This window comes from Lichenostomus cassidix, chromosome 8 (assembly GCF_008360975.1).
Source record: "Lichenostomus cassidix isolate B80296 chromosome 8, HeHo_3.0, whole genome shotgun sequence".
NCBI lineage: Eukaryota > Metazoa > Chordata > Aves > Passeriformes > Meliphagidae > Lichenostomus > Lichenostomus cassidix.
Window position 1 is genome coordinate 27,397,264 of NC_139489.1, and position 14,398 is coordinate 27,411,661.

Consider the following 14,398-nt stretch of genomic DNA (forward strand, 5'->3'; position numbering starts at 1 on the left):
TCACAGTCCTCACAGCCCCTACAGGTCCCTGAACTGATGCCTTTAAGACCTAGAAATAAAACACACTTTTGAGACAATATTAATAGAGAAGGCAATATAAAGGCTGGTCTTTATTGGAAACCTCCAGGGGCAGATATGGAAAATGCCTACCCCCACCCCTGCATGGGATAAATAAAGTTTTATAAGTTTAGCAAATTAGCATAACTGACAAGAATTCCCAATTAGAGATGTAAGTGGTAATTCCCACCCCCCCCCATTCAACCCTTTCCTGAATCCTCCCCCTTTAGATAGGAACTAAACTCTATAAAAATGTGTCTGAGAGAGCTGGTTTCAACCTTGGTTTCCCATAGAATCTAACCTTGGACCCCCAGCTTGATGCCACTGAGGAATTTATTTTGTCTTTCAGTCTAATAGACTAGGTAAAATGCTAGCTATGAATACTATAATAGGCTACAGAGCTACAAATATATATATGAAGGAAATGTAAAAGCACAAATCATTCTGAGCACAGAATCTCAACCTTCACAGACCTCTTGGGATGTGCATGCAGACTGTGGGCTGGAGGTGTGGGACAAGCAGGGGAGGCAGCACTTGTTAACACTGGGCACCCATGGAACCAAGGGTAGTTGGTACCAAGGTAACCAAGGTGTTAGCTGGGAGGATTTTAACCTTCAGGAATGTAACTATGTATTGGTCACCTGGTGGGATTCATCCTGCAAGGGGAACAATGCACACTTAGCCCTTGTTGGCATGGAGGTGTTACTGTGGGCTGTTCTGTCCTCACTCGTGTGTAGGCCCTGCAGGAGATGATGTTGAAAGTGGCCACTCCTGAGGAGGGGATACAGGGTGTGGTCCTGGGGTGGAGGGGATGCATGCCATGATGGGGATACAGGGTGTGGTCCTGGGGTGGAGGGGATGCATGCCATGATGCACACCATTTTCATCCAAGGATGCCCTGAAGGTGTGCTGCCTTCCACCCCTCCAGCTCAGAAGCCATGCTCCATCTCCTGCTGCTCGATGGCATCTTCAAAATCCAGAGGTCAGTATGTATTACTAATGCAACTAATAAAATTAATTTGCTTTGCAATTCTGAGTGTGTCATGAGTCTTTTGTGCATGGGAATCCTCATGAACCCATAACACAAGGGAAGGGCAAGGCAAGACAAGGGGGCCAAGGGAAGGGAAAGAGTGGAATAAGGCAAGGTAGGACCATGGGATGGACAAAGGAAGGACAGGGAATGCAAGGCAAGGGACTGGCAAGGAAAAGCAAGGCAAGGCAATGGAGAGGCAAGGTGATAAAACACAAAAGAGGGGCAAAGCAAAGGAGGGGCAAGATGGGGGCAAGGAGAGGCAAGGGAGGGCTAAGTCAGAGGGGCAAGGTAAAGAAAGGCAAGGGAAGGGAAGGCAAGGCCAGGCTAGGGAGTGGCATAGGAGGGGCAAGTCAATTCAAGGCAGGAAAAGGGAAAAAGGAGGGGAAACAGAGGGGCAAGGGAGGAGCAAGGCAAAGGAGGGGTAGGGAAGGAAAGGCAAGAGAGGGATAGATAGGGCAAGGCAAGGGAGAGGCAGGCAAGGCATGACAATGAAAGAAAGTGTTAGGCAAGGGTGGGCAACACAAGGTAGAAGTAGGAGAGGCAAAGCAAAGCTTGTTGAATCAAGACAACATAAAATGTGTCTCTTTCTCAGGCTGGCCATCTCCAATCAGAGGTCTCCATGCAGAGGTGCTCAGGCACAGAGGCCTTGATGCAAGTGTGCTTAGTCAGGGATAGTACTCATCCATGCCTTGGAGAGTTTTCAGGCCAAACCAGCTCAAAGGGGCAAAATTGCAACAAAGTCCTGTAAACTCTGCTAATAAATACACATTAAGTGCCCTTGCACAGAGGGTTCATGTGCACAAGCACATGAAAATGGTAACAGATGACACTGTAAGCCAAACCAAGTGGTTATGTAAAGATGAATATAGTAGTAGCCTTTAGACTGCATATGAGGAAACAAGAGTGGTAACACAGCAAAACAGACAAAATGGCAAAAAGCAGCTTCTTTCACTGAAACAGATAAATAAGAGAAAAGAAAATTATCAATGACATTCATACAAACTTGTCAATTTATACCAATAAAGCTCAGCAAGACTTGACTGATCTCAGAGGTAGAGTCGCTTTATCTTCCGGACAGAGTCTTCCCACCACTCATTCCAACGCTGAATTGCCAACAGCTGAGCTGCACTTTCTTCTTTGATCTGGGCAAACATCTGCTCAAGTTTGTATTTGTATTTCTGTATAAGAAACCCCAACAATTAAGGACAAAATTGGTAGTGATGAAATATAATTTTATTTGCCTAAATCCAGGTCCTGATGTATTGTGTCAGAAGACTGCATAGAGACCACTTATTTTCTGCCTTTGACAATAGAGCTAAATGAATAATTAACTATTAGCTGTGTTCCCTCTGTGTTCCTTTTAAAAACTTCTGAAATTAAATTATCAGCAGTATTTAAAGTTTGCTGAAATGCAAGACCTTGATCTCACTTCTATTACTTCCTAAGATTAGGGAGTTGCCTTCCCTTGAGACCCAAGTATGCATCTCCAACACGGGATGCACTTGGGCTCTTGCCGGACCTTCTTAACTCACAAGTATGAACTGAACTATTACAAAGCTGCTAGGAGTTATTTCCTCTAGTCAGAAACTTTTAGACTACCATAAAAACCTCAAGGCACTTTGCTATTATTAAAGGGTCCATGCTCCAAAACATAAAGTGTTGTATTTTTAACGCAACTTACATGCAGGAAAATATTCCTGTGGTGTGCATTTTGTATCCAACTCTTTTATCCAACCATTTGTATTAAACAGTTTGTATCCAAACAAACACATTCCCTTCAAATCTGGGCTGTAATTAGATTCTTGGGCACCAGAACTAGATACGTAAAACACGCATGCAAATTGATAGTTTTGATGGCATTTGCCATTGTTGACAGTATATTTTACATTTTCCTATTAAAAAATAGATATTTTTAAAAAGTTAATTTAGTTCAGTGGGAGTATGATTACTTTTAGGTCAGATGCATAAACATATTTCTCAGTTATTTAACATAAAAAATATTATCCAAACTGCTGAGCACTGCTGTTTTGAAAACAATTGTCTGTGCCAGTCAAAGGCTCAGAGTTGTCTGCAAAGTGTTGATTCTTTTAACAGACTCAGTGAAGAAAGAGTGATCATTTTTATGGTGGAAACAGCCATCTGTGATAATTGTGGATATAAGATAGGCATGAAGTGTTTTACAGCCCTTCATCTCTTACGGGAAAATCTAAGGCTGGAGCTGTAAGCTTCAGAAAGAAAGGTGAGTGAAAACAAGCTGGACTGGAACGGCACTGGGGCAAAACTGCTTTTGGAGCTATGATGCTGCCAAAATGCAGTGCCCTGTTTCTGACACCATCCATGCCTCTCTGCTGAAACAACTGCCCTTTGTCATGTCTCTCAATAAGACTCCCTGAGAAACCAACCCTATCTGCTGCTGACAGCATCACAAAGAAATGGACATGAGAAAGGATTTCTACACATGCATAATATGTCTTTAAGATCTGAAAACACTGTGTATGTTAAAAACCTGTGCACATAACTAAGATTCTATAATTGTCTTCTTAAAAAACCTAACCCACAACAGCAGCAGCCCATTTAGAATCCTTCCCCCAAAAAAACCAAACCCACAACAGCAGCAGCCCATTGAGAATCCTTCCCCCCAGACCCACCATATATGCAGCTTGTCTTGCATCCACCACTGCTAGATGACCCAGGGTGGTCTTAGCTGTTGACACTGATGCAGTTCCTTCACAAAGAGTACAGTCTGGAGTGTCGGGAAGAGTAGTCTTGGGTATTCCTGGCCAAGTCCTATAAAAAGTCAAACCAACCAACCAACCAACCAACCAAAAAACACATGAAAAGAAAAGTTAGAAAAGAAAACAGATCATACTAATTCATGTTACTTGTACTAAGCGCCAAAGATCAATGTTATTTTTTTTCTCCACAAAAAGTTTACCCTCAAAACTTCTCTGTTTAGTAAAACCACCTGTTCTTTTAAAACATCAGGGTCCCTCCACAGCATAGAATTCAGATCTTCTGAAGGAGAATACACAGTCTATTCATAGATCTGACTGAATTGATAACTAGTGACAGGCAAGTGGCACAGCAATAGCAATGACAGGGTATTGTTTTACCATGCTATATGTAATTATATTTTGTTTGGATCCATTGCTAGTCTTTCTTTAAAATCACTACCCACTCAAACTACCCCATAACTCATTCAATGACATTACTAATGATGAGCATAGTATTCAGCAGTTTCAACAAGTGCAGCAAAAAACTATGAGGACAGGGCCTGTCACCAGTTTAGAGCAGAGAAATTAGACAGAATGGTGTTCAGTATCTCCAAATATTACCTCCTTCCTCGTTTGATTAACTGTTGAACTTCAGAGGCTCCTGGAGGAGGTCCAGCTTGTTTACGGTGGATTAAAGGTGACATCTTCCCTCTAGGTGTTTCAGTTTCTGGGAGGTAATGGAAGATATGCTCATCAGAAACAAAACCATGTCAGGAATACTACAGTTTTGGAGTAACTGTGGAGCTCAATGCTCTATTATGCAAATCTTGATTTAAAATACTATAGCACATCAAAGCCTCCTATTCCTAGGGACAGTCTGCTGCAATCTTTGAGAAGGAAGAGGAGGTCTGAACAAGAAATCTCTTCTTTTCTTACCTGCTGCTTGTACATCATCAACAGTGATTGTTTCATCTAGTTCCACGAGGAGCTTTTCAGTGAGGGCAGCCAGTGCTGAAAAAAAGCTCTGAGCACATTCAGCAGCACAATCCTGTTGTGACATTGGACACAAGTGAGAGGAATTCCTTTGATAATTTGATCTCCTATCCCTTTAACTTGGCTCTGAAAGGCTACAAAAACCCCAACCCTGATATTTTGCAGCATTTGCACATAACAGACATAAGGCTCAAAGCTGCACATAAAAGGGTCTCAAAGTGTCTCTGCTGTACTCCTAACACTGCCTCATTATCTGAAGTGCAAACAACTGTAGAGTTTTGTACATAGGTACCTCGTAGCTACCTATTTGGGTTAAGTGTGATAAAACCAGCTTCTGAAAATGCAGCCTTCTAGCCTAAGAGAAGATAATTCTGGAATTCAGGTCCTTTGGGTGGAAGTGCTTAACCCAGATGTTATTCTGAAACAGGGTATTTGTGTTTCTTTGTCTGTATGCAGAGCTAAGAATAGAAGGAGATACTACTTTGGAATTAAAAATACAGGTACTCTGCAGACAGTATAGAATTTGGTGTAAGTGGCCTAAGAGAAATAAACAAAGAACTTTAATGCTGGGGAACCAACCTTCAATAAACCCAGGGGGCAGAGGGGGCAAAGTGTTTTGATTCCTGAATCTCTCCTGTAAATTCAGCTTATTTCAGTTCTTAATCTAGTGTGGAAACATGTCAATTATTTGCACTGATGAAATGCACATAGAAGAAACCCTTCCAGGCATCTGTTGCTGGCAAGGAAGAGAAGTAACCAGAGGATATCACCACTGGAGCCAATACTCCTACCTTACCATGAAGCTCACTGTCAGGATGTTCTATGAATGATACAAAATATCACCAAGCTCCACAATGTATCTAAGCACCTGTATGTGTGCAGATATATTTATGGCTATATTGATCTAATGCTGCCAATACATCACTTAAAAGTTTAGCAATATATGATCAGAATTGCCTAAAACTGAAAATATTTTCAAGTTTCCTTTGGATAGGAAGGAAAAATACACCAAAATACACCCTCCTTTCCAAGTGCAACATTCAAGCTCACATAAAGCAAGGGCTTTGCAATTACCTGCAGCATCTTTGTGTTGAGGTGAACACCATCAGTTTGGTCTTTTTGCCTTTTTATTTCTTCTTGGCACAAAGCCTCCAGCTGAAGGGAGTTATTTGGGTGTCCTAGGGAGTAATGTAATTTTCTCCGGTGCTTAGTCTTTAAGCAAATATGTGAGAAAGAAGTGCCTTCAGTAAAGAATGTACCGTGAGTCATAATAAGGAAGAAGTAAACCATCAACATTTTCTAGAAAGGTATTCAGAAAGACAAGGAAAATGGAGCTGCTTCTTGGCTATCTGGATATAAACTTTGCAGTGCAATATGCATTGAATATTGCACTGCTGGCCTCTGGTCTCACTTCGGGATTTGTTTTCAACAAATAATCATCTCTCCTACCATGTGGTAAATGTGACATTTTTTATATCTCTATATTTGTCATTTTTACCTGAATTTAATGTAATTCTCAGACAGACAAATCTCAAGACACTGTACCATTTTCTGCATGATCTCTATTATGATTCTATTCTCAGTTCTGATATTACTTGGCAAAAAATGCCTCTTTTATGAATGACAGTAAATAATAGTATTTCATTATCCAGTAAATAATAGTATTTATTTACATCACAGTTCTTCCAAGAACGAGTGCACCCATACAGTAGGAGCTGCATGGCCATACCACAAGGTCACAGGCCTTACAGAGTTTACAATCCAAGTGTAAGATGACAGGCAGAGCTGAGAAGATTAGAAAGAGGCAGTGCTGGAAGCTGGGAGAGAAGGGACTGAGCTCCACCAAATACAAAGCCTCCAGGGGAAGTACCCAGACTAACTGCAAACAGAGAAGCTACACCCGTGGCCAGCTCAGCAGAGAGTGATGAAGCAAACAATGAGAACGAGAAAACCAAAATTTTATCAATCCAATGCATTTAGCATTGGTTACACTAAAAGCATTCCAATACATCCATGATACATACCTTCATATCCTCCCACTCTTTCAGCTGTCTGTTGAAGAGATGCTGAATATGACCAGTAGAAGAGCTGAGTTTCTGCTCATGTTCTTTTAAAAGACTTTCCACAGCCAATTGGGAAACAGAAGAGAGTTCCTCCTCAAACCACTTCAGCTGACCCCGAAATTCTTTATGGAAAGGATAGGGCATGGATATGACACAAACAGCCTGGAATTTTCTCTCACAGAGTTTCTTTCCCTGACATTCCTTTTTCTAGGTGCAATGCTCTGAGAAACATGCACTTGCTCAAAGATGTGACTTTGAACAGATCTTTTAACTTAGCAAAGGGCCTTTCTGGTACACTTTTTGTAGCTGATAGATAATACATAAAAACATACTGGCTCAATTTCCAGTAAAGTCAACTGGAGTTTTTCCACTGAGTGTGATGGATTACAACGATGTAATTCTTGGTCACTGCAATTTTCAGCTCACATACTAAAAAATTCTGTACACAAGAAAATAAAATCTTAGCTGAATGAATGTACCTCTAAGACAGAAATTGTAGTATTCATCTGTCTGCCTTTGGTATGCCAATAGTTTCAGTCTGAGCATTTCTGCCCAATATTCAAATGTCTCTGGCAGATCTGCAGGCATTCCCACCTGAAGATTCTTCTTTTCTCTATAGAACTCCTGCAGAAGAGAAAGATAAACCAGAAAAAAATGCTGATAACACATTTAAACATGTCACATCTAGGTATATAACAGTAGGAGAAGAAAGGAAAATTTTTGGACCGTCTGCCAAACATTGAAAGAACCAAATTACTTCTCTGACAGGAGTACAACTAAGAAAGCAGAAGTGACTAAAGAACATGACATTTTCTTACCTCACCAAGGCAGAGCAAGGTGTTGTTACCCATCCAGAGAATATTCAAAACAGCCCCCTTAAAAGTACTGAAAACCAAAAAAAATTTAAAAATTAAAAAACAATCACGCTGTTAAATGGTCACATTGGTAATATTCACTATTTTTCAAGTATTTTGTTCAGGTTAATTTTAACATATTTTTCAGAGCATACACAAACCAATATTTAGAATGCCTAACAACCTTCCCCCATATTAGCACAGATTCTCTTCAGATGCAGCCAGGACTCAGAGCTATTGTAATTGCTCACTGGAGAGCATTGCCACCTCACTGTCATGAAAAAGCAATCTCAGCCAAATTCCTGTGCCCAAAGAGCTCACCATGTATTTTAGATAAAGCAAAAAATATTTGAAGGTGGGTCTAGCTGTTTACTGGAATTACTTTGAAACACAATATGGAATAAAATTCCCATGTGCTTGAACATCTTAGGCATTAATTTGAATAGTTTTGTATGGCATGTACAAAATATCTCAGTTCTATAGAGTAAAGCTGCACATATCAAGAAGCAATATGGTAATTGTCTTAGAGAAGGGGAATGGAACCTGTTTACTCCTTGTTTATCCTTATTAGTGGAATATTGAGCACAAGAATGAAGATATAAAATGTATTGGTCTTCTTAGATATGAAAATAATTGAAAGAGAGGCTATTTTACATTCCCCACCCACTTCTTGTAAAAGAACAAAATGGGCTCCAACAAGACCCCCTTTACTTCAGACATCAGACAGAATGAACCACATGACATTTATCTTCACTGTTTATTATGCTTCAAAAAGGAACTGCTCTGGAAGCACTTTGACCAATAAATATCAAGGCTAAATACCTCAAAATTCAATGCTGAACTCCATAGGTCACAACAATTAGACAGATAGAGAGATGATAGACAGATAGACAGATAGACAGAGGGTTATTATAGATTAGCTTTTTGCTCTGGAAATATACAACTTACTCAGACTTTTCAGGCTTTTCTCCAAATATCTGGGATCTCTCACCCCTGGATAAACGTTTTGTGCCTTTCCTTTCACTAGGAAGGAAAAACACTAATTTGAAACTATCCACAAATGTTTTCCTTCTCTGGCTGATGATCTGAGCTAGTCAGTCATATGACAGACATGATACTGAAGAAAAATTTGAAAAAAATGTAACTCTAGAACTAGTATTATATGTGTCCTGGTTCTGGCCAGGACAGGGTTATTTTCTGTAGGAGCCAGAAGGGGGTATGGCTGGAGGTTATTCTATCTATTCTTATCTCATTGCTGTTTCTAGTAAACTGTTCTTATCTCAACCTTATCTTCGCCTTTTGTGCCTCCAATTTTCCTCTCTAGCTCTGCAGGGAAGAGGGAGTGAGCAAGAGGTGCATGGCTTGGAGTGTTTCAATAGGAGCACAAAATTGGGGAATACCATTCCTAAATCATGACACGATAAAAATAATATTTTGATGGAAAAAGATTCTCAGAATTCTCTTCTAAACTCTCAGTTGTTCAAAATTTTTCTGTTTTCAGTACTACCATAGCTAATTTCATCATCTGTGGACTAAGCTGAAGACAAACTATTTAAATATTACACCTGAAAATCAAGCCACATTGATTTAAGGGTTAGCTACATTTCAGCTTCAAAATACAAAATAGCAGCAGATGATGGAGAAAAAGAATATTATTTTTCCAGTCAAAATCTGGGGGAAAAACTCACAAAGCTGATCATGTGGACATAAAGAGGTAAGGGATTCCAAGTGATAAGCAGCAGATGGAAAGAAGACTAATACAAACAAGCAGTGAGAATCTTTCAATGAACAAAGTTTAGGTTAATTCCTGCATAGGAATATTTTAAGTTGAATTCTTAAGGGGTCTCACCTTTTTTTCTCCCAAGACGACTTCCTGCTAATAGAAGATTTCTTCTTCTTTACTGGGGAAAAAATTGCTTTACAGTTAACAAGGAGAGAAGAAGACTATTGCATAAATGCCAACTGAAGTGCACTTTATGTGTACATACATTTTGTATTCTTATTTCTGTATTGTTTTCTTACAATATGTAGGGGACAGCTGCAGGAACAATAATTTTTGTCTGAAGTAACCCAGAAGTGGCAACAGCAGTAGTGGTTATGTGCTGGGGCATGAGTCCCAGGAATGTCACAGGAAATACATGGTAGATGGGAAGAGATTTAAAGCAACATGGAGGCAGGTGAATAAGGAGAATGGATACATTCATTGTATTGGCTGTCAAGGGGACTTGCAAATGTGAAAGAGATTGAGGATAGCTTTGGAAACGGCTGGAGGAGTCAAGGTGTGCAGAAGAGAGATAAGGAAATGGGAACACTAAGTAGGGAGCATTTTGGGTTCCCTCTGTGCTCATCTTCGTGTGGAGGATAATACACTGTGAGAAGGATCCCTGATGCCCTACATGTTGTCATTATTTCTGCTCCACTTCTTTTCTTGACCCCTTTTCCCTTTTGCTATGACAAACACAAGTACTCTTTATAACATTACCATCTCATTCTGTGGCTTTCATTGCTTTAGGAGCCCAAAATCATTTTAATGTAAATAAAGATGTCCAGGAAAAGCACTGAGATGTACAAGTACCTCAGAGTTCCTAGCACAGAAGCCACTGGCCTGGAACATGCTAGACCTGTGCAGTGAAATGCTGGGAACTACAATTTAGATGAAAATGTTAAAAGTAAAAAAGGCACACCTGTTCCAGATGAATATGAGCGATCAGTTGTCCCCTGACTTGGGTCTGGAGATTTTTTGGATGGGTCAAATCTGAAACAACAAAAAAGAGCTAAGTAGCTATAGAATATCCTGTTATTTTTTGTTCTATACTATATTATATAGCAAACTAGGGAAGTTCTCTGTCTCTCTCATATGCTGAGTTAAATTTCCAAGATTATATTTAACAGGGTTACTTTTACAACTGACAGTGTATATAGAAGTAATTTCATGGGATTAACTGATTGTTTAACTGGAATTTTGGAATTTCTAAAAGCAAAACTGCATTAAAATACTATTTGCAAATAAAACATTTGGCATACCCTTCATTTTACACTTTGCATATTCAGTCAACTATGTAGCAGGTAATCACCTTTCAACTAAAATAAGGCTCTAGAAGACAAAAATTAAATACCTAAAATTTATCACTGTGCTATATACTAGATGTCACTAATTACTCACAAAGGGGTATTTTTGACTATAAGAAATTTTGCTTTTAAAAAGCAAGCAGTCTCAGCTAGACTGATTCTTAAAGTTAGACTGATCAGGAAGTATGTAGTAGTACTACTTATGAACAGTCTATCCAGTAGTTCTGGGCATACAAGGTAAACTACAATTATGAATTCAGGAGAACTTTTTATGGTTCTGGAATACAAATTTTTAAAACACTGTAGTGAAGCCCCTTGTAATTTTATCATGAGCCTCATGGAGAGAAGTGGTATATGTAGCAAAGAAAATATAAATAGAGAAAAAGATAGAAAAATACCTATAGGCAAACAAGTATTTACCCAGATAAATTTTTGATAATGTTTATTGCCAAATCATCAAGTACTGATGTATCCATTCCACTTGGATTTAACAAAGGGAATTTGTCAGGATCCAGTCCCATCACCATCCTTTTGCTCTCATCTCTGAGACTCTTTTTTCGAACAGCAGGAGCAATGAAATCTTGTAATGTGCCATCAGTGTCAGGAGTGGTGAATGTCCCACCTGTGTCAAGAGTGGGAAAGCCCTCCTGAAATGGGAAGGAAAATGAAACCCTGTAGACTGTAGCACATCTGTACAGATACAGTGAAAGCATGCCATGTAATGACTGACTACTAAAGCAGATTTTCTAAACAGATGCTATCTTGCTTCACAGGCTGAAATAGACTTTTTGTCACTTTAACAGCAATGTTGTTACAGCTATACAACTCTAAAACACTTCAAAGCCATTAAGAGTAGGTTCTCATAATCATCAACAGTATTTAAGGATATACTCTTAAAAGGATGATCCACTGAGATTACAAAATAAAGACACACTTTCCAGAAAAGGGAGGAAAGAAAACACAACCCATTTGATAAAAACAAAATCCCTTCAGGAATGCATTTGGGATTTTTAAAAAAATTATTAAAAGAAACTTGTGAAATATGTATCTCTGATAGTGCTAAAGCTTGAAAAAAAACTCTTGTGAAGAACTGAGCAACTCATTGCAATGCCATGTATCTAGCATTTTGTAAGCTTTGTGATTTACTCAGCTTCTTAAAAAGGCTGTCCTAATGTTAGAGTGTCTTGGACATCTCGGCATGTCCTGGGATGATTTTATGATGATGCTCTATTCCTTTGTTCTGCTGTGTGTGTGGGTAAGGTTCTGATGGTTCAGTATCTAACAGTTATCCCTTTTCTCCCATGCTGTGCAGGCACCTTGTTTGTAAACCAAATAGTTTTTTTCACATTCATCCACTAAAATTTATTTCATATCGGTGGGAAGGGATTGCTGAAATCCTTTTCTTTAGAGAAAATGTTCATTCCAGAGTATTTTCTCCCAAACATGTCTCTAAACTGAGACACAGCATAATTCTTTTTTCATTTGAAAATTCAAAGCACAAGTCCTGAAAAGCTATCAAAACATGTACAAATGAAAATTCTCTCAATATTAAATACAGAGAATGTGAATGTTATCTTACATTGGCACGTGGGATCATTGCTTTGTCTAAGAGGCAATCAAGGTACTGGCTCCTCTTTTTCAGCTCTTTCAAAACCTCTCTGGCAAAATCATACAACTCTTCAGAAGTTAAAGCCTGAAAGATAGGGTAACACAGATAGTATTTACTAAACTAACTATTCTAACCTTTTCAAACATGCTGACTCTTGCAAACAACATTATTTGCCTCTGTTCTGTCACCAGTTTCTGTACACATACATTGAAGCAATGAGATTGTAGGAGAGGCTGAGGTTTTGTTTGGCAAACAGGAAAACAGGTATTGACTGTCCAAAAACGACTGTTCTGGTTCTAAACCCAGCTGGAAATCAAGCACCACACAACTCAACCCTCCTTCTCTTCCTCCCTGCCCTGGTGGAATGGGGAGGAGAATCAAAGGAAAACTTCTATGATGGGACGAGAACAGTTTAATAATTGAAAGTAAAGTAAAATACAGTAATAATGGTAAACAATCATAATAATGATAATGAAAAGTGAAAACCAAGTGATGCACAATACAATTCTCACCACCTGCTGGCTGATGCCAGACTCCCCTTCCTGAGCCAGACTGGCCCTTCCAGATTACTCTCCCAGTTTATAGCCTGGACATTCCATGGGGTGGAATATCCCTTTGGCCAGTTTGGGTCACCTGTCCCAGCTATCCCTCCCAGTTTCCTTTGTGAACCTCCTCAGTGGCAGAGCAGGAGACAAGGAAAAGTAAGTCCTTGACTTAGGATAAACACAACTTAGCTAAAACTGTGTTATGAACACCATTCTCATTCTGAATCCAAAACACAGCACTGTAACAGCTACTGAGAAGAAATTAACTATGCCAGCTGAATTCAGGACAAGAACCTTTCTGAGCAAAAATTCTGTGTTTCTGCCCAGCCTCCAACATGAGGCAACATAAGTCTTCCTCAAAAATATTAGTTTATACAAATGTACACAGTGAGGCAAATTAATAACAATAATAATTAAAAACAAGTCAAATTAAACACCATTTCCTGCTGATAAGAACTTACTTCTTTATCTGCAGTAGAATGCATATAAGTATCTCTCTTCCACTGGAGCTTCTCCAGGTAAGACTTTATTGTGACTGACTGCAAATTGGAAGTCGCTACCTAAAGCAGAAGCAAATACTGGAGAAGTTTCCATTCACAGGAGTTTCACAAGCTCCACTTTCAAACCATTAGAACCACTTATAAAACTGGTTAAAAATCCCTGGTACTCAGAGGAGAAGCTGAAAAGAGTAATTTACAAAAGCAACACTTGATGTCCTTCGCTGCACCACACAAAAATGCTGGTGAATTCAGATGTACATAGTCAATGTGCTGCAAGGCCATAGTGCTCCAGCACAGCTGCAGCAGTATTAAAAATCAAATTTTAAGCTGATAGTGACAGAAAACAGCTTTTAAATTAATATTAAAAAATCAATGAATATTTGTCGACTCTGCATTCAGCCAAAATCTCCTCAATGGTATACAAGAGAAATCATTATAATGAATTGAAGCAAAGTTCTGATGTTCCTGTTTGTACCTCTGATTTGATTTGTCGTCGTAGGCGTCTCAAAGATCGATCCACCTTCTTCAGAAAGGCTCGACTCACAGAAAGAGAAGCAAACTTCTTTTCAGACTCCTTGATAAATTCAGTAGCCTTCAAGAATGGCAGAAACAAGAGACGGGACTAGACAATTTTTCACTTTTGAAAACTTAAATGATAGAACTTGCCACTTCTACTAATTTTTTCTGTCATGTAATTGCCAAACAGAAGAGTCTTAAAGTTCTAACGTGAAGGCAGGCTGACTTCAAAGCACATCAAATATGCCAATAGAAAACATCATTTGAAATAACGGAACTCTGCATACCTGCTCCAAGCAGCTTGATTCTATTGCCTCCATATCTGCCTTGATTAAACTTTCAAGGGAGTCAATTTGCTCATTTTCTTTCTGAAGACACTTGTTGAAAAACTCTACCTCCTCAGAAGAAAAGTCACCTACCTGTGAAAATAATCTGAAAGCAATGT

At 39.2% G+C, this 14,398-nt stretch overlaps 1 protein-coding gene across 3 annotated transcripts in view; it reads right to left on the minus strand.

The window, feature by feature from the left end:
• Positions 1-377: 377 nt before the first annotated feature.
• The window catches only part of CCDC180 (coiled-coil domain containing 180), a 29,246-nt gene continuing 15,225 nt past the window's right edge, over positions 378-14,398 (minus strand). The window contains exons 22-37 of one of the 3 annotated variants that reach the window (XM_085068649.1): positions 14,241-14,385; positions 13,913-14,029; positions 13,399-13,497; positions 12,363-12,476; positions 11,204-11,430; positions 10,399-10,469; positions 9,564-9,615; positions 8,663-8,737; positions 7,679-7,745; positions 7,340-7,484; positions 6,822-6,982; positions 5,872-6,009; positions 4,741-4,852; positions 4,426-4,531; positions 3,739-3,877; positions 378-2,268 (exon numbers count right to left, since the gene is read on the minus strand). In XM_085068649.1, coding sequence (XP_084924775.1) covers positions 2,137-2,268; positions 3,739-3,877; positions 4,426-4,531; positions 4,741-4,852; positions 5,872-6,009; positions 6,822-6,982; positions 7,340-7,484; positions 7,679-7,745; positions 8,663-8,737; positions 9,564-9,615; positions 10,399-10,469; positions 11,204-11,430; positions 12,363-12,476; positions 13,399-13,497; positions 13,913-14,029; positions 14,241-14,385 — 1,900 coding nt within the window. In that variant the 3' untranslated portion in view covers positions 378-2,136. Of the gene's footprint in view, positions 2,269-2,305; positions 3,640-3,688; positions 3,878-4,425; positions 4,532-4,740; positions 4,853-5,871; positions 6,010-6,821; positions 6,983-7,339; positions 7,485-7,678; positions 7,746-8,662; positions 8,738-9,563; positions 9,616-10,398; positions 10,470-11,203; positions 11,431-12,362; positions 12,477-13,398; positions 13,498-13,912; positions 14,030-14,240; positions 14,386-14,398 lie in introns of those variants that run through there. The other 2 variants (XM_085068650.1, XM_085068651.1) reach the window with 2 other exon arrangements.